The sequence below is a fragment of the Myotis daubentonii genome, chromosome 3 (assembly GCF_963259705.1).
Source record: "Myotis daubentonii chromosome 3, mMyoDau2.1, whole genome shotgun sequence".
Classification (NCBI taxonomy): Eukaryota; Metazoa; Chordata; class Mammalia; order Chiroptera; family Vespertilionidae; genus Myotis; species Myotis daubentonii.
Window position 1 is genome coordinate 43,941,003 of NC_081842.1, and position 21,889 is coordinate 43,962,891.

General features: G+C 43.2%; 1 protein-coding gene across 2 annotated transcripts in view; it reads right to left on the reverse strand.

Moving 5' to 3' along the window:
* Positions 1–14,653, reverse strand: part of C3H3orf70 (chromosome 3 C3orf70 homolog) — a 50,341-nt gene extending 35,688 nt beyond the window's left edge. Inside the window, exon 1 of one of the 2 annotated variants that reach the window (XM_059687245.1) lies at positions 14,275–14,653. In XM_059687245.1, coding sequence (XP_059543228.1) covers positions 14,275–14,416 — 142 coding nt within the window. In that variant the 5' untranslated portion in view covers positions 14,417–14,653. Of the gene's footprint in view, positions 1–14,226 lie in introns of both variants that reach the window. The other variant, XM_059687244.1, reaches the window with a different exon arrangement.
* Between the last annotated feature and the right edge of the window lie 7,236 nt (positions 14,654–21,889).

The window sequence follows — 21,889 nt, forward strand, 5'->3', positions numbered from 1 at the left end:
AACAATGCCTCTAAACACAATCTTAAAATAAGGTCATGAAGAACTTCATTCAGATCAAGATGGAGGAGTAGGTAAACACTGTGCTTGTCTCCTACCATGAAGACATCAAAATTACAACTAAATCATAGAAGAACCATCATTGAGAACCACCCCCAAACTAGCTGAACAGAAGGCCTATAACAGGGGTGGGCAACCCCTGGCACGCGTGCCAAAGATGGCACGCCAGTAACTTTTGCTGGCACGCCAAACCCTCTCTTATAATCTTCCATTTACAATTTTTTCTTAATATCAACTTTTTTATTTTTCAGATAAATTCAGTGTAGGTGCATCTTAGATAAATAAATAATTTTACATACAAGTTATCTTAAAGACCATAGACATGGATTGACGAGAGAGGGGAAGAGCAATTTCTATGCCTCTGCCTTAACTCTCCCTGCCTTCCTAGATCCGACCAGTGTTTTGGTTTCATCCACATACACTTGTGAATCTTTGTTCTCAGTGATGAATTTTGTTGTCTCATAATAGGAGTAGCCTGATGGATGAAAGTAGTAGCTCGTGCATATCTCTGAAAGTCACGAAATATAAACCTGATGTAAAATCTCTGTCATCAGTGATGCAGCAGCAAAAGTCCCACTGATAATATCAAACGGAGTCATAAAGTTTTCTGCCGGACTATCAGTGTACATGTATACATTAAAAAATAAATGTATTTTTCATCATCATATACTGTGTTTTTGTTGCTCGAATGAATTTTATTATTTCTTCAAGGTTCTTCACATACACACACCTTAAGAGATATCAAGTAGGCGTAACATGTTCTCAAAAAATTAGGGTTGGCATGCAGAAGAATTTTGAGTCAGAGATTTTGCTGCTTTTGGCACGCACTCACAAAAAGGTTGCCCAACCCTGTCCTATAACTAAAGATATAAGGGGGAACCCACAATTAGACTGGTAAGAGGGGTAGAGACATGGCATGAGGCAGTCCCATATGCAGAGTATGTTGGTTAAGAATCAGGAGGGGTAGCTCAGTTGTGAAGGGATCCAGCAGTTCCAGCCACACACCTGATTCCCCAGTCCAGGGCACCAGTGTGGGAATAGGAGTTTCCATAACATCTGACTGTGAAATCCAGCAGGGATTGCATTCAAGTGAGATGACGGAGAGTTACTGGAGAACCAGATAGTCCTTTTAAAGGAGCTGGCACGCAGGCTCACTCTCTTACAAACTCACTCTAAGCTCCAGCAAAGAGGCAGCAGCTTGAAAAGTGGCAGGGACATAAGAGAGAAACTGAATTACTATCTTCAGGGTGAAAGCTGGAGGGCAGTGGTCAGGGAATCTCTCTCCAGTGACAGAAGCACTGACAGACTTCATTGTTCCTTTGTTGAGCCTCCTGCCACCCCCGACCCAGCTAGCAAGCTCAGACAGGTACCAAATCTGATGAGCTCCCATTAACCTGACTAACACCGTTTACCCCAGCCTTATGAGTCCCAAACAAGAGGAACACAACGAGGCCCATACCAAGACATATCATAATTAAAATGGCAAAGGTTAAAGACAAAGAGACAATCTTAAGAGCAGCAAGAGAAAGACAGTTAGTTACCTACAAGGGCACTTTTCCATAGGCTGTAAGCTGATTTCTCAACAGAAATTTTGTAGGCCAGAAGGGATTGGCAGAAATTATTCAAAGTGATGAAAAGCAAGGATCTACAACCAAGATTACCCAGCAAAGCTATCATTTAAAATTGAAAGTGAAATAAAGAACTTCCCAGACTGCCATAGCCAGTTTGGCTCAGTGGACAGAGCATTGGCCTGTAGACTAAAGGTTCAATTTTTGATCAAGGGCAATTACCGTGGTTGTAGGCTCAATCCCCAGTAGGGGCAGTGCAGGAGGCCTGATCCTCTCTCATCAAAATTTCTCTCTCTCTATCCCTCTCCCTTCCTCTCTCTCTCAAAATAAATAAAAATACATTAAAAAAAAAAAAAGCTAAAGGAGTTCATTACCACCAAATTTGTATCGGGGCTTCTTTAAGAAGAAGAAAGCGCCCAAGCTGCTTTGGCTCAGTGGATAGAGCGTTGACCCGAAGACTGAAGGGTCCCGGGTTTGATTCCAGTCAAAGGCACATTTGTCAGTTCAAGCTCAATCCCGGCCCTGGGTGGGGCTCGTGTGGGAGGCAAACAATCAATCAATGTCTCTCTCTCACATCAATGTTTCTCTCTCTCTCTCTGTCTCTCCCCTTCCCTTCCACTCTCTCTAAAAATCAATGGAAAAATATCCTCGGGTGGAGATTAACAAAGAGAAAAAAATATATAGAAAGAGAGAGAGAAGAACATAGATATAAAAAATAAAATGGCAATAAGTACCTACCAATAATAACTTTAGCCCAGCCAATGTTGCTCATTGGTTAAGTATTGACCTATGAACCAGGAGATCGCTGTTCAATTCCCAGTCAGGGCACATGCCCAGGTTGTGGGCTCAATTCCCAGTAGGGGGCATGCAGGAAGCAGCCAATCGATGACTCTTTCTCATCATAGATGTTTCTATCCCTCTCTCCATTTCTCTTCCTTTCTGAAGTCAATAAAAATATTATAATAATAATTTTAAATGTAAATGGATTAAATGCTCTAATCAAAAGACATAGGGTAACTGAAGAGGTAAGAAAACATGACTTAACTATGTGCTGTCAACAAGAAACTCACCTCAGAACAAAAGATACACACAGAGTGGAAGTATAGGAATGGAAAGAGATATTCCATGCACATGAAAACAAAATAAAAATGGAGTGGCAATGCTTATATCACACAAAACAGACTTCAAAACAAATACCATAACAAGAGACAAAAAATGACATTACATACTACCAAAGGGATAAATCCAACAAGAGGGATAACTCTCGTAAACAAATAAGCACCCAACACAGGAGCACCTAAATATATAAAGAAAATCTTGGTGGACATAAAGGGAGAGACTGACAGTAATACAATCACAGTAGGGGATTTTAACACTCCACTGACATCAATGGATAGATCTTCCAGATAAAAAACAACAGGGCAACAGCAATCTAAAACAACACACAAGGTCAGACGGGATTAATTGACATTCATAGAACATTTCACCCCAAAGCTACAGAATATACATGAGTGGTTCTCAACCTTCTGGCCCTTTAAATACAGTTCCTCATGTTGTGACCCTACCATAAAATTATTTTCGTTGCTACTTCATAACTGTAATGTTGCTACTGTTATGAATCATAATGTAAAGATCTGATATGCAGGATGGTCTTAGGCAACCCCTGTGAAAGGGTCATTTGACCGCCAAAGGGGTCGCGACCCACAGGTTGAGAACCGCTGATATACATTCTTCTCAAGTGCACATGGGATCTTTTCAAAGACAGACCACATGTTAGGAGACACACTAAGTGTCTACAAGTTCAAGAAGACTGAAAGCATATCCAGCATCTTCTCAGATCACAATGACATGAAATTAGATATCAACTACAATAAAAACACTCAGAAACATTCAAACACTTGGAGGCTAAATAGCATATTATTAAACAATGAATGGATTACCAAAAAGATCAAGAAAGAAAGCAAAAACTTCCTGAAAACAAATGAAAATAAATACACAAAAACCGAAAATCTCTGGGACACAGCAAAAACAGTCCTGAAAGGGAAGTTATAAAAACAGTCACAGGGATGTATAGTACAGCATAGAAAATTATAATATTATAACTTTATATGGTGTCATGTGGGTACTGGACTTATCAGGGGATCACTTCATAAGTTATATACTAGTAAATGTCTAATCACTACGTTGTACTCCTGAAATTAATGTAATATTTTATGACAAGTGTAACTTTAAAAAACTTTTTTAAAGAAACAAATGGAAGTATGGAACTGAAAAATACAATAACTGAAATAACAAGCATGGTGAATGGGCTCAACAGAAGAATGGAAGAAAAAGTTTCAGTGAACTTGAATATGGAACAATAGAAATTACCCAATTTTAACAACAGAGGGAAAGGAGACTGTAAAAAATAGACAGAGCTTCAGGAATCATAGGCCTATATCCAAAAACATCTAATATCTGTGCTATTAGTGTCCCAAAAGAAAAGGAGAAAAAAAAGGCAAGGCTACAAAAGTACAGATTCAAGAAGCTTGAGCAAACCACAAACAAGATAAACCCCAAAGAAATCCAGGCCATTGTACATCTTATTCAAACTTCTGAAAACTAAAGGAAATAAAAAAATCTTGAAAGCAGCCAGAGAAAAACAATTCCTTATTTGTAAACATTTCAAATGATAGATTTCTCGTCAGAAACCATGGAGGGCAGAAGAAAGTAGCACCATTTTTTTCAAGTGCTAAAAGGAAAGAATATCAACCCAGAATCCTATACCCATTAAAACTATCCTTGAGAAATGAAGGCGAAATCAAGACATTCTCAGGTTAAGGAAAGCTATGAGAATTTGTCACCAGCAGACCTACTGTAAAAGAATGGCTAAAGGAAGTTTTCCAAACACAAAGGTAACAATAAAAGAAGAAACTTTTGAAAATCAGAGGGGTGGGGGTGAGGACACAATAGACAAAAATGTAGATAAATACTTTTCTTCTCCTCTTGAGTTTTAAAAGTTATACTTGACAGTTAAAACAGTAATTATGTCTTACATGATTCTAAGAACATGTAAAGAAAATACATAAGATAGTTATATTATAAATGAGTAGAGGGCAAAGAGATAAAAAAGGAAGTAAGGTTTATATACTTCACTCAAACTGATCAAAAGGCACTAAAACTGTGATAAGCCATATACACATAAATGTAATATCTATAGCAATCTCTAAAAAGCTACACAAAGAGAACACTCCAAAACATTACAGGTAATCAAAATGAAATTCTACAAAATGTCCAAGTTAACTCACAGGAAGGCAAAAAAAGAAAGCAAAGAACCAAAAACAGGGAGAACTAACAGAAAACAAAAAATAAAATGACAGCCTTAATCCCTAACTTATCAATTACATTACATATTAATGTTCTAAATATAACAATTAAGAAACAGATTGGCAGAGTGGCTTAATAAACAACCTATCCTATATAATAAAAGCCTAATATGCTAAGTGTCCAGTTGACAGTTCAACCAATCAAAGTGTAATATGCTAATGATATGCTAAGGCTGCTCAACCACTGGCTATGATGTGCACTGACCACCGGAGACAGATAGTCAACTGGTCAACCAGTCGCTATGACGTGCATTGACCACCAGGGAGCAGATGCTCCAACCGGTAGGTTAGCTTGCTGCTGGGGTCCAGCCAATCAGGACTGAACGAGAGGGGCCAGACATGCCCTGGAGCCCTCCCACGATCCCTCCCTGGCTGGCCAACTTACCGTGTCCCTCCCCAGCCCCGATCAAGCACCAGTGGGGTCCCTCGGCCTGGCCTGCACTCTCTCACAATCCAGGACCCCTCAGGGGATGTTGGAGAGCCAGTTTTGGCCCAATCCCGCAGGCCAGGCCAAGGGACCCCACTGTTACACGAATTCGTGCACCAGGCCTCTAGCCTACTAGTATATAATAAAAGCCTAAGTGACTGTTACTGCAGAACGAACAGAACGACCAGTCGCTATGATGCGCACTGACAACCAGGGGGCAGACACTCAATGCAGGAACTGCCCCCTAGTGGCCAGTGCTCTCCCACAAGGGGAGCACTGCTCAGCCAGAAGCCAGGCTCACAGCTGGCGAGCGCAGGTGCCATGGCGGGAGCCTCTCCTCACTCCACAGCAGCAGGTGCAGCAGGTCGGGATGAGTGTGAATGGCGCCCGGCCCCAATATGGGCTCCTCCCTGGCTGCCTGCCACTTGGCACACTGCTACAGCCCTCGGGGGATGTCCGACTGCCAGTTTAGGTGAATTTCGTGCACCAGGCCTCTAGTGCTGTTATAAGAAACTCACTTCAAGTTTAACAGTATAGAAACTTTGAAAACAAAATGAGGGGAAAAATACGTCATGCAAACATTAATAAAAGGAAAGCAGGTGTGGCTATATTAATATCACATAAGGTAGACTTCAGAGCAAAGAAAATTATCATAAAGAGGAACATGGGATGATGACAACAGAGTAAATCTAATGAGACAACACAAATTCTAAAAGTGTATGCACCAATCAACAGGAATTACAAATGTATGTGAATCAAAAACTCCACACTTAAAAAGAGAAATCAACGAATCCACAGTTTAGTGGGAGACATCAAAACTCCTCTTTCAACAACTGACAGAACACACAGAAAATTAGCAAGGATGTAGAAGAACTCAACACAACCAATCAGCAGAATCCAATAGAGGTATTTACAGAACATTTCATCCAACAGCAGCAGAATACCCATTTTTTAAAAGTATCCATGACACCTGGACCACATCCTGGGCCAGTACACAAACCTGAACAGTTTTAAAATAATACAAATTCTACAAAATATGTTCTCTGACCACATGGAATCAAACTAGAAATCAATTAACAGAAACTTAACAGGAAAATCTCCAAACTAAACCACACTTCTAAATAACCCATGAATCAGAAAAATGTCTCAAGGGAAATCAAAGCATACAATGAACTGAATTAAAAATGAAAATAAAACATATCAAAAGTGTGGTATACAGCTAAAGCAATGCTGAGAGGTATCTTTATAGCAACAAATGCATATATGAGAAAAGAGGAAAAAATCTCAAATAAAAAAATATAAGCTCCCACCCTCAAGAAGCTTAAAAAAAAAGAAAAGCAGCACAAAATAAAACCAAAGCAAGCAAAAGTTAGGACATAATAAAGATGAAAATAGAAATCAATGAGATTAAAAACAGAAAAACAATAGAGAAAATAAATGAATAAATGAAAACAAAGAGCTTGTTCTTTGAAAAGGTCGATAAAATTAACAGACCCCTCACAAGACTGACAGAGAATAAGGAGAAAAGACACAAATTGTAAGTCTGAGGGATGAAGCAGAGGATAACACTAAAGACTATGCAGAAATCAAAAGTATAATTAGGGCCGAAACCGGTTTGGCTCAGTGGATAGAGCGTCGGCCTGCAGACTGAAAGGTCCTGGGTTTGATTCCGGTCAAGGGCATGTACCTGGGTTGCAGGCACATCCCCAGTAGGGGGTGTGCAGGAGGCGGCTGATCGATGTTTCTCTCCCATCGATGTTTCTAACTCTCTATCTCTCTCTCCCTTCCTCTCTGTAAAAAATCAATAAAATATATTTTTTTTAAAAAGTATAATTAGGGAATACTATAATCTCTATACACATAAATTTAACAACTTAGAATAAAATGGACCAATTCCTCAAAAATTACAAACTACCACAACTTACCTTAGTTATTTTAAACTCCTAAAAAATAAATCTCCAGACCCGGATGATTTAACTGGAGAATTTCACCAAATGTTTTTTAAAAATTAGTATCAATTGTAAACAATCTCTTCTAGAAAAGAGTAGAGGGAGGAAATCTTGCCAATTCATTGCACAAAGCTAGTAATAACCTGATACCAAAACTAGACAAAGAGAGTACAAAAAACAAAACAAAACAAAAAACCCCTACAGGCCAACATCCCTCACAAATATTGACATAAACATCCTTAACAAGCTATTAGCAAATAAAACTCAGCAATATTTAAAAATAATTATACACCATAACCCACTTGGTTTATCCAGGGATGAAAGGTTGGATCAGTATTTGAAAATCAATCAATATAATCCACCATATTAACAGGCTAATGAGGAAAAATCACGTGATCATATCAATTGAAACAGTTGGTAAAGTTTAATACTCATTCAGAATTTGTTTTTATTTTGAGAGGACACAAGCATGATTACAACTGTGTCCACATACAAGCATTCTGTGTTATTTATTACTAGAGGCCCAGTGCACAAAATTCATGCACAGGTAAGGTCCCTAGCGGCAGCCAGCTGCCAGCCGGGGCCTCCCTTCCTTGGTTGCCGGCTGCCGGCCACTGGCTTGGGGCTTCCTTTGTTCCGCGCTGCTCCCTGGTGGTCAGCACACGTCATCACAAGTGATCAAATCCCAGTTGGTCAAACTCCCGAGGGGACATTCTGTGTATTAGGCTTTTATACATATACTAGAGGCCCAGTATACAAAAAATTGTGCACTTGGGGCGGGAGGGGGGTCCCTCAGCCCGGCCTGTGCCCTCTCACAATCTGGGACCCCTCAGGGGATGACCACCTGCTGGCTTAGGCCCGCTCCCCGGGGTATTGGGCCTAAGCTGGCAATCAGACATCCCTCTGGCAGCCTGGCAGCCCTCGGGGGATACCCACTTGCCAGCAGGGAGCAGGCCTAAACTGCAGTCGGACATCCTTAGCGCTGCTGAGGAGGCAGGAGAGGCTCCCACCACCACCGCTGTACTGGCAGCCATCAGCCTGGCTTGTGGCTGAGCAGAGCTCCTCCCATGTGAGAGCGCCCTGACCACCAGAGGGCAGCTCCTGCATTGAGCGTCTGCCCCCTGGTGGTCAGTGTGTGTCATAGTGATCAGTCATTCCCAGTCCTTCTGCTGTTAGGGTCAGTTTGCATATTACCCATTTACTATATAGGATAGAGGCCTGGTGCACGGGTGGGGGCCGGCTGGTTTGCCCTAAAGGGTGTCCCGGATCAGGGTGGTGGTCCTGCTTGGGTACCTGGCCAGCCTGGATGAGGGGCTGATGGCTGTTTGCATCTGGTCACACCCCTTCAGGGTAGGGGTCCCCACTGGGGTGCCTGGCCAGCCTGGATGACAGGCTGATGGCTGTTTGCAGCTGTCCCACCCCCGGTCCCCACCGGGTTGCCTGGCCAGCCTGGATGATGGGATGATGGCTATTTGCAGCTGGCCACACCCCCTTCAGGGTGGGGGTCCCCACTGGGGTGCCTGGCCAGTCTGGGTGAGGGGCTGAGGGCTGTTTTCAGGCTGGTGGGCGACTGAAGCTCCCAGCCTCTCCTTTTTTCTTTTTTTTTTTTTATTCTGGGATTTATTTACCTTCTATAGCTGTCACTGGAGCTGAGAGCTGGCTCCAGCTCTGAGGCCATTGCCGGCTGAAAGCAGGTATCTGGGTTTGTTTAGATTCTATAATTGAAACTCTGTTGCCATCACTGGCCGCTCTAAGCTCTGAGGTAGAGCTGGCTGAAAGCAGATACCTGGGGTTTGTTTAGCTTCTATAATTGCAACATTGTTGCATCTGGAGCTCAGATCTGGGCTGCGGCAGGCGGGGAACCTTGGCTTCCTTCATCACTGGAGCAAGCAAGCCTCATGTTCACTTCAGCTGCCTGGCTGCAGGCCGCCATCTTTGCTGGCAGTTAATTTGCATATCTCGCTGATTAGCCAATGGGTAGGGTAGCAAAGTTATGGTTAATTACCATGTTTCTCTATTATTAGCTAGGATAGATTGTTGAAGTTGATGTATGTCCACCATTGAAGTACCACTTGGATGGGAAAACACCTATCAGCTTTCTCTACCTTTGGAAAAGCTTCAAGGAAACATTCAACTTGATCTCACACTTGTCCTCTTAACATCTGTATCCTCTTCCTTTAACCACCACACATGGTAAGAACCCTCATTCTTTTTTTGTTTTTAACTGATTTTAGAGAGAGAGGAAGGGAGCGAGAAAGAAACATCTATGTGAGAGAGAAACATCAATCAGTTGCCTTCCGTACACATTCTATCCGGGGACTAAACCCACAAACTAGATACAGAATGTGCCCTGATCAAGAATGAAACCTGCAACCATTTTGGTGCATGGGATGACACTCCAACCAAATGAGCCACCTGGCCAGGACAAGATCCCTCATTCTTAAAAAAAAAAAAAAAAAAAAAAAAAAGAAGAAGAAGAAGAAGAAGAAGAAGAAGAAGCTTTAGCTGATTCTTCTATCCCATCAAACTACCACTCTATTTCCCCCCTAGTTTTCATTGTCAAACTTCTTGAATATATTTTCTGTAGCTATTGTTATTGATATGACTGAGATGTCCTTAGAAAAACCAGCTGGCATTACCCTAGGGAGGTCAGAACTTTATTTTCTGAGCTGGGTATAAGTAAGAAAACAGAACAAATAGAATAACATAAAAACCACAATGCTAATATACTAACTAACGAAGCATATATTTGGCCTAAGGTCCCAACAGTTAAATTCTCTAATCAGCTCCCTCTCTCCCTATAGGAAATCTATTAACAGAAAGCCAAATTTTAACTAAACATTTGCTAGGATAATCCAGTCATAGGGACCAGACATTTAAGCCCCTGGGCAGTGTACCACCTTCTCTGAACAGTCCCAAAAAATCATTTCCAAATCCTGCCTCTCTAATTCCCGTTTTCCTGTATTTCCATGCTGCCCATCCACCTTCTGCTGTGACAGTCTTTCTTTAGATATGTTAATATCATCTATTAAACTACATACATCAAGTCCTACTCTTCCTGTTTTCAACCTGAAAGAGACAGACATCTTTTAAGGTGTCTTCTGCAGAAAACTGAGCTCATCTATTATGTGATTTTTATTAAGTCAATTCTGAGTTCTGCGGGTGGAACCTACATCACACCACATACACTCCTCCACCCCACCCACCCCATCACCTTCTAATCACCTCATCTTCTTTAACTCTTAACTTGAATTTCATTCCCTACCCCATAAAGAATGAGAGTTCTCATTCTTTTGTATTCATCACTGAAACTGATACAATTTGCCACTCATTTCTTAAAAACTTTCTCCATCATTGGCTTTAACAGAGCAAAAAAACTGCTGATTTTGCTCATTAATTTTAAATTGCTCTATAGTACCCATGGTGGTTAAGAATCCTGGTCCCTGAAACAGACAGGCCTGGACCCAAATCCATACTCCACTTCCTACTAGCTATATGCTCATGGGAAAGGCATTTAACTTTTCAAAGCCTTTTCCCTCAACTGTTAAATGACATAATCGCCCATTAAGTGCTTAACATAATAAACTTATTCTGGCGCAAAGCAACCACTCAATAAATACTAACTATTATCCTTGTGTCCTAATTCTCAGCTCCTGGCATTCTATTTCTCCTCTTCCCATCTTGAAAAATTCACTGTCTTGAATAGCTTTGACTAATACTGCAATTAAATGTATTTCTGAAGTTGGTGTTGCAGGACTAAAACTTTCATACTCTTCTTCAGTCATAAAATGACTATTTGCATATTTCACCAATATCTAAGAAATAAGTAACCTGCTGAAAACTGATTTCATCTTCATACTTTTTCTTAAAATATTCATTTCCCTTGGCTTCTGCAGTATGATACTTTTCAGATTTTTCTTCTCTGGCCATCTCTTCTTAGACTCTACTGCCAGCATATCCTCCTATAGCCAGACTCTGAATGTTAGTGCTCTTAAGGAAAAGCTAAGTATTTTCTTATTTCTTATACTATAGTCTCCCCTTGGTGGATCTCATGCTTCCTCAAGGCTAAAGCTGCAATCAATAAATAGGTAAATGACTTCCATATTACCTCTGGTGCAGACCTCGCCTCAGTTCTAGACCACTGTAGCCAACTGTCATCACCGGGTGATGACAAGGCAAATTAAACTCAATAGATCCAAAACTAGATCCACGGTCTTCCTGAATTTATGATCCAAACTGGATTCAGGATTCAGGATCAACAAACCTAGTTCTTCTCCAGTATTCGGTTGTTAGTGCATAGGTGTCACCACCATCCAACCAAGTTGCATAACACGGAATTCTGCAAGTCCTTTATAGCCTTCTCCCCTCCAAATCTAATCTATTCCATCATATGGCTCTTGTTGCATGAATTTCAATCTATTTTTTTACACTAATACCAAAATAATATCCTTTGCTAGTTTTATTCCCCTACTATCCATGTTATCACTATGATAGCAAAGTCTCTATAAAATGAAATTCCTGATTTCCCCACCTTTCCTGTTTATAACTTTGACTCACATCTCAACAATACAATTTCTTATTCCTATATAGTAAATATTCTATCTACTCCAGCCACAAAAATCTACTTTACAATATCTGCATATGACTTATTCTCTCCCATCCCTCTTCATTGACCAAGCCATGTCTATTTCTCTCTCAATTAATACCTGTGTCCAAACACATACATACAACTGTGAAATGGGCAAGTGCTGTGATTTAATCGCCACATGTGTAAGACAAACAAACAATGGTTTAGTTGACCACAAGTTTTAGTTCCATCTGACGGCAGCAAGCTCAATAGGATGTGGATATCAGAAAAGCTAATGTGATGCATGTTGCAGCATCAGCAATATCTCAAACATGGGAGACAGGAGTCCTGCTCACCTCTGGACTGATCAGACCACAGCTGGATAGTGTGTGCCTTTCTAGGGGTCACAGTCTTCAAAGGATCTTAACCTTATAGGCACATATTCAGAACAGAACAATCAGGATGCTTATGAGCCTGGACACTACCCCATAAAAGGAAAGACACAAGGAAACAGAGATTTATACACAGGACAAAACGATGCCTTCTGAAGAAAATGATGGCTACCTTCATTCAGTCATTCAACAAACATGAATTTCAAACCGATTTCCATACAGACATTATGAGAGCGGCTTGGGATACAGAGAGAAAACAGTCTATGCCAGTGAGAAATTCATGTGTGTGTATCTAAAGAGCTGAAACAGCCATGCTCTAAAAAAGGATTGGATTGCTCTATGTGATTTCATAAGGTAGAAACAGGAGCAATGGAAAGAAGTTAGAAAGTAACCAACTTCAGCTCCATGTAAGAAAGAGTAGTATTCTAAGAGTCACAGCTCTCTAATGAAGGGAGCAGCCGCCTGAGAAGACTGCAAGCTTCTGATCACTAATGGTGCACTTAGAAGGGAGAACGCTGGAGTAAGACAAGCGCTGAACTGGACCGTCTTTGACGTTTCCCACATTCTGCACTACCATTCCACACTTCCCCGGGGAAACGGACTCTCGCCAGATTCATCCTACTTGTGTACGTCAGCATCACTGATTTCCTACAGTTGCTACTTCCAACTTTGTACCCTGTCCCACACTAAAGCGATGTTTTATAATTGGGAATGGATCAGAGAGCGATAGGAATAATGAGATATAGGAAGAAGCGGACCCATCAGATCACGGAACACAAAAAATCAATACTGTTAAATAAATGTAAGGCAGTATTACTGTAAAATAAGTGTAAGAAGTATCTGTCCTTTAAGTCACAAACTCATTTAAAAATATTCCATTTTTTTCAATTAATGTAATAAGGATTTATTATCTACTGCATCTCTTGTTGGGAGCCATTTTTTTTTTCTAACCAACAAGGAAAAATTTTTAACTTAAGATCACTTCAAGAATTTGGGTCTTAAATAAGTATTCCAAAACCCTCTATTATAAGGTTATGTAGAAACTAAGTTTGCAATATATTTCTAAAAGAAATGATTCATCGGGGATAGCAGGACAAATACCATGAACTAATCAAATTGTGAAATTCTGATTAAATGACTGCTTAAGTTTAATCCCTTTTCAAAACCCCATGCAGGATAAACATAGAGAAAAGGCCTAGATCCTTTAGTCCTGGCTTTTACAAATTGGTAAGATTATTTAGATTACTTTCGTTCATTTTACTTTGTAATTTTAAAACAGTCTCATACATTGGCTCTATATGCTGCAGCTGGCTATTTAAGGAGTTCCCCTTTCCAAACTGTTAATATTAACTTCTTGGAAGCAGTCCCTCACTGTAGCGCTTTCTCAGCTGGATGCAATAAATGCGCTACCATTCGATTTCCAAAGGCTCTTTCTTTTAAGGAACTACCCGGAAAGACGAAAGTGAGAGAGGAAGAGAGGCATCTTCAACCACTAGTCTTGAAAAAAAGCCTTCCTCTCTCTCCGTTTGCCATCAACTCCCGAAGGCTCTCAACCATTTCTCAACACACTCCCTGATCGTTTCGGTTTTAAAAAAGAAAAAAATAGCTTCCAGTTTTCCCGGGACGGGGAGATCCCCTTTTGCAGAAGTGGCTAAAGCGACGCTCCCCACGGGGATTTCAGCTCGTTGCCACGGCAGCGCCAACCCGAGCAGCCCAGCGCGAGGGCAGCTGCCGCGCGCCCGGAGCCCGGAGCCCGGAGCGGCCCCAGCCTGCGGCAGAGCCGCCGGCCAAGCCCAGATCCCCGCGGCCCCGGCCCCAGCCCCGACCCCGACAGCCCCGACCCCGACGGCCCCGCGGACGCCAGGACCGCGGCGCGAGGCGGGCAGACGCGCCGGACTTACAGTGACACCATCCTAGGTGACAGCACCAGTGCAGCTTGAAGCACTTGCCGTGGCTGTGCGTGGCACAGATGGAGAGCCCGTCGCACGGCTGGAAGTCGGGTCTGCGGGCGGCGCAACTCCGCGCCAGGGCCTGAGCCTCGTCCACTTTCTCGCTCTTCCAACCCCGCTCGGGCGCCGCCGCCGCACTCATTTCCTCGCCTTCCGCGGAGCCGAGACCGAGAGCCCGGGAGCAGCGGCGTCTGGGCGGACAGGGCGCCGAGTCGGCTGCAGCGCGGGAGGGCGCGGCGCGGGCCGGGAATCACGCCAGCGCGCGGCGGCGGCGGCAGCGCGGCGGTCCCAGCTCGCCGAGGAGCCGCCCCGGGCTCTGCGACCGGGGGCTGGGCCTGCCGCCGCCTCCCGCCCGCCCTCCGCCGCGGCGCGCCCCACGCGCACGCGCGCACACACAGGCGCCTGCCAGCCGGGGGGTGCGGGGGGGGGGGGCGCGGGGGAGACACGCCGCGCGTCCCTCCGCAAGACCGGCCTCCTCACTCACACCCCGCGCGGGGGCGCGGGCGTCGGCGCACCCTCCAGTCGCAGCGAGTCCTCGCCACACACCCACTCGTTCCGATGGAGGACCGTTATGAATACACACACACGCCTTGGCGGCTTGGTTTCCACACGCACACCAGTTTACACGCACACTTCCCACGCACACTTCCCTTCGATCTGGGTCATCTCGAGGACTGACACCCACCCTCCACGGAGGGCCGCGCGCACCGAGGACACGCCCATCCGTGCTGCTCAGTGGGCTGATCCCTGGCATCTGCCAGCGAGGTTCTCTCATGCACACACAGCCTCTCCCCACGCGCGCCTCTCATTTCCCGCGTACACACCTCCCAGGGTGTCTGGGCACAGCCCCTCGGAGGCGCGCGCACCTTCCCACACCCACGCACTCCCCGAGGACCTGCCTCGGGCCCTGTGCACAGCCCCTCCTGCCCAGAAAGCCGCCAGTCCCCGCCCCCTCGCGGGAAACCCCAGCCCCACACCCGCACCTGGCACCCGCCTGCAATAACCCGGGTCCACCCGCCTAGGGCTGTAGTCCAGGCCTGGCTGAGCGGAAAGTAACCAAGCTGGATGCCTGTGATGCTGTGGAGTGTGTGTATGTGTTGCATGTGTGGTGCACAGGACTGGAATGTAAAATGTGTGTGTCGTTTGGTGTGGATGTGATGTGTGTGGATGTATGATTTTTGCATGGAGTTTGTGTGGCGGGCATGTACGTAGTTGGATGTGTTGTTAAATGAATACATGATACCTACGGTGTGAGTGTGGGTATGTGTGTGTAATGTGTGTGGTGCATGTGACTGTTATGTGGAGTGTGTGTGATGAGGTGTGTGTATACATGTGTTTGTGGCATGGATGTATATGACCAATGTGGAGTGTGAGTGGTGTGTATGTGTGTGTAGTAGAGTGTATGTGGTGTGTGTGGTATGTGCATAGTTGCATATGTGTATTCATGTGTACATGGTGTGTGGGTAGATATGGTGTGTGGTATGTGTGTGGCATATCGGGTGCATGCCTGGTGTATGGGGTGGAGTTTAGTGTGTGTGGTACATGTGGGTGTTGGCACACAAATGGGACTTGTGTTTGCCTTGGGCTCTGTGTGTGCCTTTTTTGCGTGTTAAGGCCCGCCCTCGCAGCATGGTGGCTGCAGCTCCCCCATACAATCAGCTTGCCTTCTTCCCTCCTGGGGACAGGCTGCTCCAAATAGATTTTCTATGCCAGTCTGGCCTGTGAGAACCCACCCCAGGCTGGATTCAGTGAAGAGAAAACAAACCATTTGCTCCCGGGGAGCACAGTTGGGAATTAGTGTTTCCCTGCAACAAAGCCAAACTCAGCCTGAACACAAAAGGGGGGAACCTCTCATTTGCCAAACCTTTTTCAAAGCAGAGGAAAGTGCCTGTAATTGCCAAGGTTCAGGGAACAGCAACAACGCTTTTAGCACAAATGCTGTGTGAGAACATTTTTGTTTCCAGGTTCACTTTCCCCATTACTTTATTCTTTTCCTACTTTACACTGACAAGGAGACTTATGGTTTCTAAATAACCAAATTCATCTTTGAGCACTGAAAATCCTTGCTTCTATAAGCAATCTTTCATAATTTCCCCTTTTATTTAGCCTTGGCTTAAGGGGGGAAATATAATTTGCATATATCTGCCTCTAGTGAAGTCTTTATTAGGGGTTGGAGAAAGACTCAATTTGATGGCAAAATTATTTTCAAGAAAGAGCTGAATCAAAATCTCAAAATATGGTTCCCCCAGTAGCCTAACATTGAAACAGTTATAAACATGAAGCATCGTCTCTTCAACATCAGTGCCAGGTGCCCGCTCCTGAAAAAAATCCTAAAATCTTGTCCCTGTCTCATAAAATCTATCCATCCCTGCTGTTAATTCCACAGTCTGACCCACCTCAAAATAACATGAGTCAAAGGAAAACGTAATAAAAGAAATCCATAATACTTTATTGCTGTAGCAAGCTGACCCAGAATTTTTCAAAGGGGGATTCCCATCTCTGCTACTTTATTTTTTGCCTTCCTGAACTCATACACTCATTCTAATTCTGTCCGCCCTATATAATAAAAGGCCAGGGATCATTAGTGTAACAACTAGAACGACCACTTGACCAGTCACCATGAGGTGCATTGACCACCTGTCAGTCCCCCCCCCGCCCCCCCGCCTGTGAACCATGGCTCACAGTGGCAGGCAGGGTGGCTTGCAGCTCAAGGGAGCGGGTGGGTGGGTGGGGTGGCTCACAGCTCTTGGTGGCAGGCGAGCGGGGAGGCTCATGGCTCGCGGTGGCAGGCCGTGGGCAGGGTGGTGAGTGGTGGCAAGCAGCGGCGAGCTATGCTCGCACAATTTCGTGCACTGGGCCTCTAGTATTATATAATGCCATATAACAGAATTCTTTCAGTATTCCAGTAACTAATATTTAAACAGGATCCTTTCACTGGCTCTTACTCTCAGGTGAACCACCTCATACGATTCTACTATATAGAAAACCATATATGATACCATCTCAACAAGTGAAAAATGATCATGAAAAATAATGCAATATAGCACCTTAGCCAATAGGCAAAGGAAATTACCCAAATACTCTATTTTATGTTAGCCATGTGATTTGAATCTGAGATACCTTTACATTTGCTGTAATATAAAACTGATTCCATCCCCTTGCCCAAAAGATGTCACTAACCTCTACTGCAGCGGTTCTCAACCTGTGGGTCGCGACCTCTTTGGGGGTTGAATGACCCTTTCACAGGGGTCGCCGAAGACCATCGAAAAACACATACATAAATACATATTGTTTTTGTGATTAATCATTATGCTTTAATTATGTTCAATTTGTAACAATGAAATTGGGGGTCACCACAACATGAGGAACTGTATTAAAGGGTCGCAGCATTAGGAAGGTTGAGAACCACTGCTCTACTGTCTGTAGTGCAGCAGGAAGAGGTAAATGTAATGTGACCTCAAACATGAACACAAACAACCTTCAGGAGATGTGATCGGGATACAAGTTTTTAAATTTTTAAGCACATACAAAACTAGGGAGACTAGTATAATAACCCCTCAGGTACCCATCACTTGGTTTCAATAAACATGAACTCATTTGGAAAATCTTGTTTCATTTATAGCTCCACCTACTCCGGACCCCATCCTGCCACTGGATTATTTTGAAGCAAATCCCAGACACCATCCATAAATATTTTAGCATTTACCTCTAAAGGAACTTTTAAAAACCATAACCCACAATATTATTGTCACATAATAGGATACAATTTGATCATAAATATGAACTTGTCCCATAGCTGCTGACTACCTCTCCAGTTTCCCTTTAATGATCTCATTCCTTCTGTCTGGAATTTTCCCCTTTCACCTCTTTCTCACCTGCCTATCTCCTCAAAGTACAACTTGTGACATTCAGAGTTTTTATTTATTGCTACTATCATGATGGATCCATCTCCGCCTGTGGCCCTTCACTGTGCCAAATATAGGCAATGCTGGCAATTAGGGAAACAATCCATGGGAGCAGCTTAGAACACCTTCTCTTGACCCTGAGATGGAGCCTGTCTGGACCTGGAAAAGTAACCTTGGAAACACTTCATGGATTTGAAGAAGGCCGGCCGCCACCTTTGCCACATTAAAGGGACAGAATTGCCTCCTCTGGCTTATATTTTAATGAAAAGTAAAGTGGTATAAAAAAAAAAAACCCAAAAAGTTCAACTTCCTCAAAAAGCTTTCTTTGATCAACATAGACTATTATTGTATTTTTCCGTGTGTAAGATGCTATTTTTTTCCCCTAAAATCGTTAGACTGAAAATTGAGGGGTGTCTTATACATGAAAGTCAGCCGAGAAGGGAGCTGCACAGGTTCGTAGCTGCCCATGCCTTGTCAAACAGGCTTCCTCCAATCACAAGCCTTATTGTTACTGACATCAGCTGATGACATAATTGGAGGTGGAGGTGGAGGTGGAGAGTGTGCAGATGCAACAGGGATTGGAACATCTGAGTCCATGAAGATGTCAAAAAATAAAAAGGTAAATACCAGTAAGTGATTGTCTTATTCTGCAAAATTCAAACTGAGTGTAACCAGCTATGCAAAAAAGCATGGAAATAGAGCTGCAGAGAGACAATTTGGACCTCCTCCCACTGAGTGTATGATCAGACAGTGGAGAAAACAGGAAGAACAACTCCTTAAGATGCCAAAAACAAAGAAGGCCCTAAGAGGAAAACCAGCAAAATGTTTAAAATATCGATTCCTTAATTTTGGGTTGGAAAAGTGGGGGGCGTCTTATACAGGGGGGAGTCTTATACATGGAAAAATATAGTATATACACTCACCCTTCATATCACTTATAACTTTAAATGAATCATTCCAGAAGGAATTATTGAGTTAATGTCTTTTCCCATATCCTTTCCACTGCCACAAACTGTAAGCTCTTGAGGGCAGGAACCTGGTCTCTGTTTCATTCATCATCTGTCCCCATTATTTATCACAGAGAATAAATAATTGTGGAAGTAGTGAAAAGTACTCCATGTCAAACTTCACAGGCTGGAAAAAAAGTTCATCTGTGGTACATTGTTTGCAAATATAGGAGAATACTTTCTATAATTACTCTTCCTGTAACCACACCCTTACATAGTTTCCTTCCACACTGACTCTGAGTTAGCTATGTGTATTAGTTGCATTGTTTAACAAACCACTCCCAAATTAAAACAATGCAGTTTCGATGGGTCAGGAATCGAGGCATGACTTAGCTAAGTGCTCTGCTTCAAAGTCTCTCACAAGGCTGCGTTCTCATCTAAAGGTTCAACTGGGAAGGGTCTGCTTCCAAGCTCATTCACTGAGGGTTGTTGGCAGATTGATTCAGTCTCCAACGAACTATTAGGCTGAGAGTCTCCGTTCCTCATTGGTTGTTGTCCTCTTTCACACATGGACCGCTCCATAGGGCAATTCGCACGTGGCAGCTTGCTTTATCAGAGCAAGCACATGAAAGGAGTCAGAGGGTGTCACAGTCTTTTATAACCTAATATCAGAAGTGATAACCCATCATTTGGGGCATATTCTATTCATTAGAAACAAGTCTCTAGGTCCAGCTCTCCCATGATGGGAGGTGAATACACAATGAGATAGGAATCATTGGGAGCCATTTCTACCTAAGCTGCCTACCACACCATTAGCTTGCTTTAGCCAATGGAAAAACAGCAAACATGGCATAGGAAAGGTTTCCAAAGAATATGCTCTTCGGAGACCAACCAAAGGACTTGTATGCGTGCATATAAGCCAAACCAATGAACATGGACAACAGGGGGATGAGAGCATGAAGGGGGGTGGGGGGTGGGGGTTAATGGGGGAGATGAGGACACACTTGTAATACCTTAACGAATAAAGAAATTAAAGATTAAAAAAAAGAATATGCTCTTCGGGGTTTTCCCTTCCTTTCTATGCTCAGAACCCTGAGATCACCATGTGTACAAGGCTGAGCAAGCCTGCTGGAAGATGAAATGGAGGAATAGCCTAATGGAGGAGAATGGAAGTACCCCAGCTGATGAAGAACCAATCCCCAGGCAATGGTCTACCAACCACTAGAACTAATAGTGAGGCTGTAATTGGCCATCCTGGACCCACCAACTGATCACAGAAGCATGAGAGAGATCTGCTGACCCAATCCTGGCCGGAACAACCACCAGAACAAACTACAGGATCACAAGCGGCATAAATAGTTTATTTTAAGCTACTAAGTTTTGGGTGATGTCTTACATGGTAAAAGCTAACTACTTCACCTACCAATCCTCTCATGTTGTAGACAAAGTAAATGAGGATACCAAAGGCTGAATGACTTGCTCAATGTCACAGTTCAGCAGGCATAGTGGGAAAGTTCTCTAGGACCTGGCATCAGAACAATGCAGATAGTTCAAGTCCAACCTCTGTTGCTTTCTGGCTGGGAGATCTTGGCAATTCCCTTATACTTTCTGGGCTTCTGTTTCTTTATTAGCAAAACAAAACAGAAGGTTTTCTAGAAGATCTTTTAGCACTCAAAGCTATGGTCTGTCTACTGGATTATAGATAGAGCTAGGATTAGAATCCTTTCAGTTCAGAAGTCATCTGTGAATAGTGAGATATCCCCTTTACATGCTATGGCACACATTTGTCTAATGCTAATGTAAGTTATGTCTGTGCTCACCAACCATTCTGAACACTTTGATAAATTGAGTCATTGCAAATCAGTTACTTTTCAGTTGCTTGATTGAACCGAGCAACTAATTCTACTATGGTTATAAAGAACCTGCTAGTAATTGGTCAATTTGTCATATTAAAGCAATTAGAATGATGAAGTGGATGGAGACGCTTCCAAATGAGGTGCAACTAAATTAGGAGTCTTCTATGGGGAGGGAGGATGCTTCCTTAGCATTGCCACTGGCATAACAAACCCTCATCATCCCTTTTGGTGGAAGGAAAAGAACAGAAGCTTTGAAATGAGATCAGAATCAAAGCTCAGCTCCATAACCACCTAGCTGGGTAATCTTGGGCAAGTTATTTAGCCTCATCTCCTAAATGAGAATCATAATTTCTACCCCATATATGTACAATGAACACTAAATATAATAACATGTGAAGAGCCTAGGCCTAAATCTGGCACATTGCAGATCCTCAATAAATATTAGTTCTCCTGTCCCCAGCAACTCTAAACACCTCCCTGTATGCAAGCTCTCTATTCTCCAATCCTTCCTTTATAATGCTGAGAAGAGAGCTCTCTAAAAGCTGATCATATCACATCTGGCCTTAAGAATTTTTGACACTTCTCATTGCCTACTGAAAAAGACTTTAAACATTTTTGAAGGCTATACAAAGCCCTCCCAACCTCTTCTCCAGCTAGCCTTCCTGTGTCTCTAACTCTATACCCTGCTTGATTTTGTTTCAGGACACGTAATATCCTCTCTTGCCTGCCTCTGTGCCTTTCCCCATCCTGATCCCTTTGCCTTGAATTGCCTGACACCCTTTATGCACAAAGAATCTTACTTTTCCTTCAAGTTCCAGCTCAAATGCTACTTGAAGTTCACTCCCTCTTCCGTACTCAAGGACATGCTGTGCTTACCACTCGGAACTCAAGTAGAGAGGCAGGTACT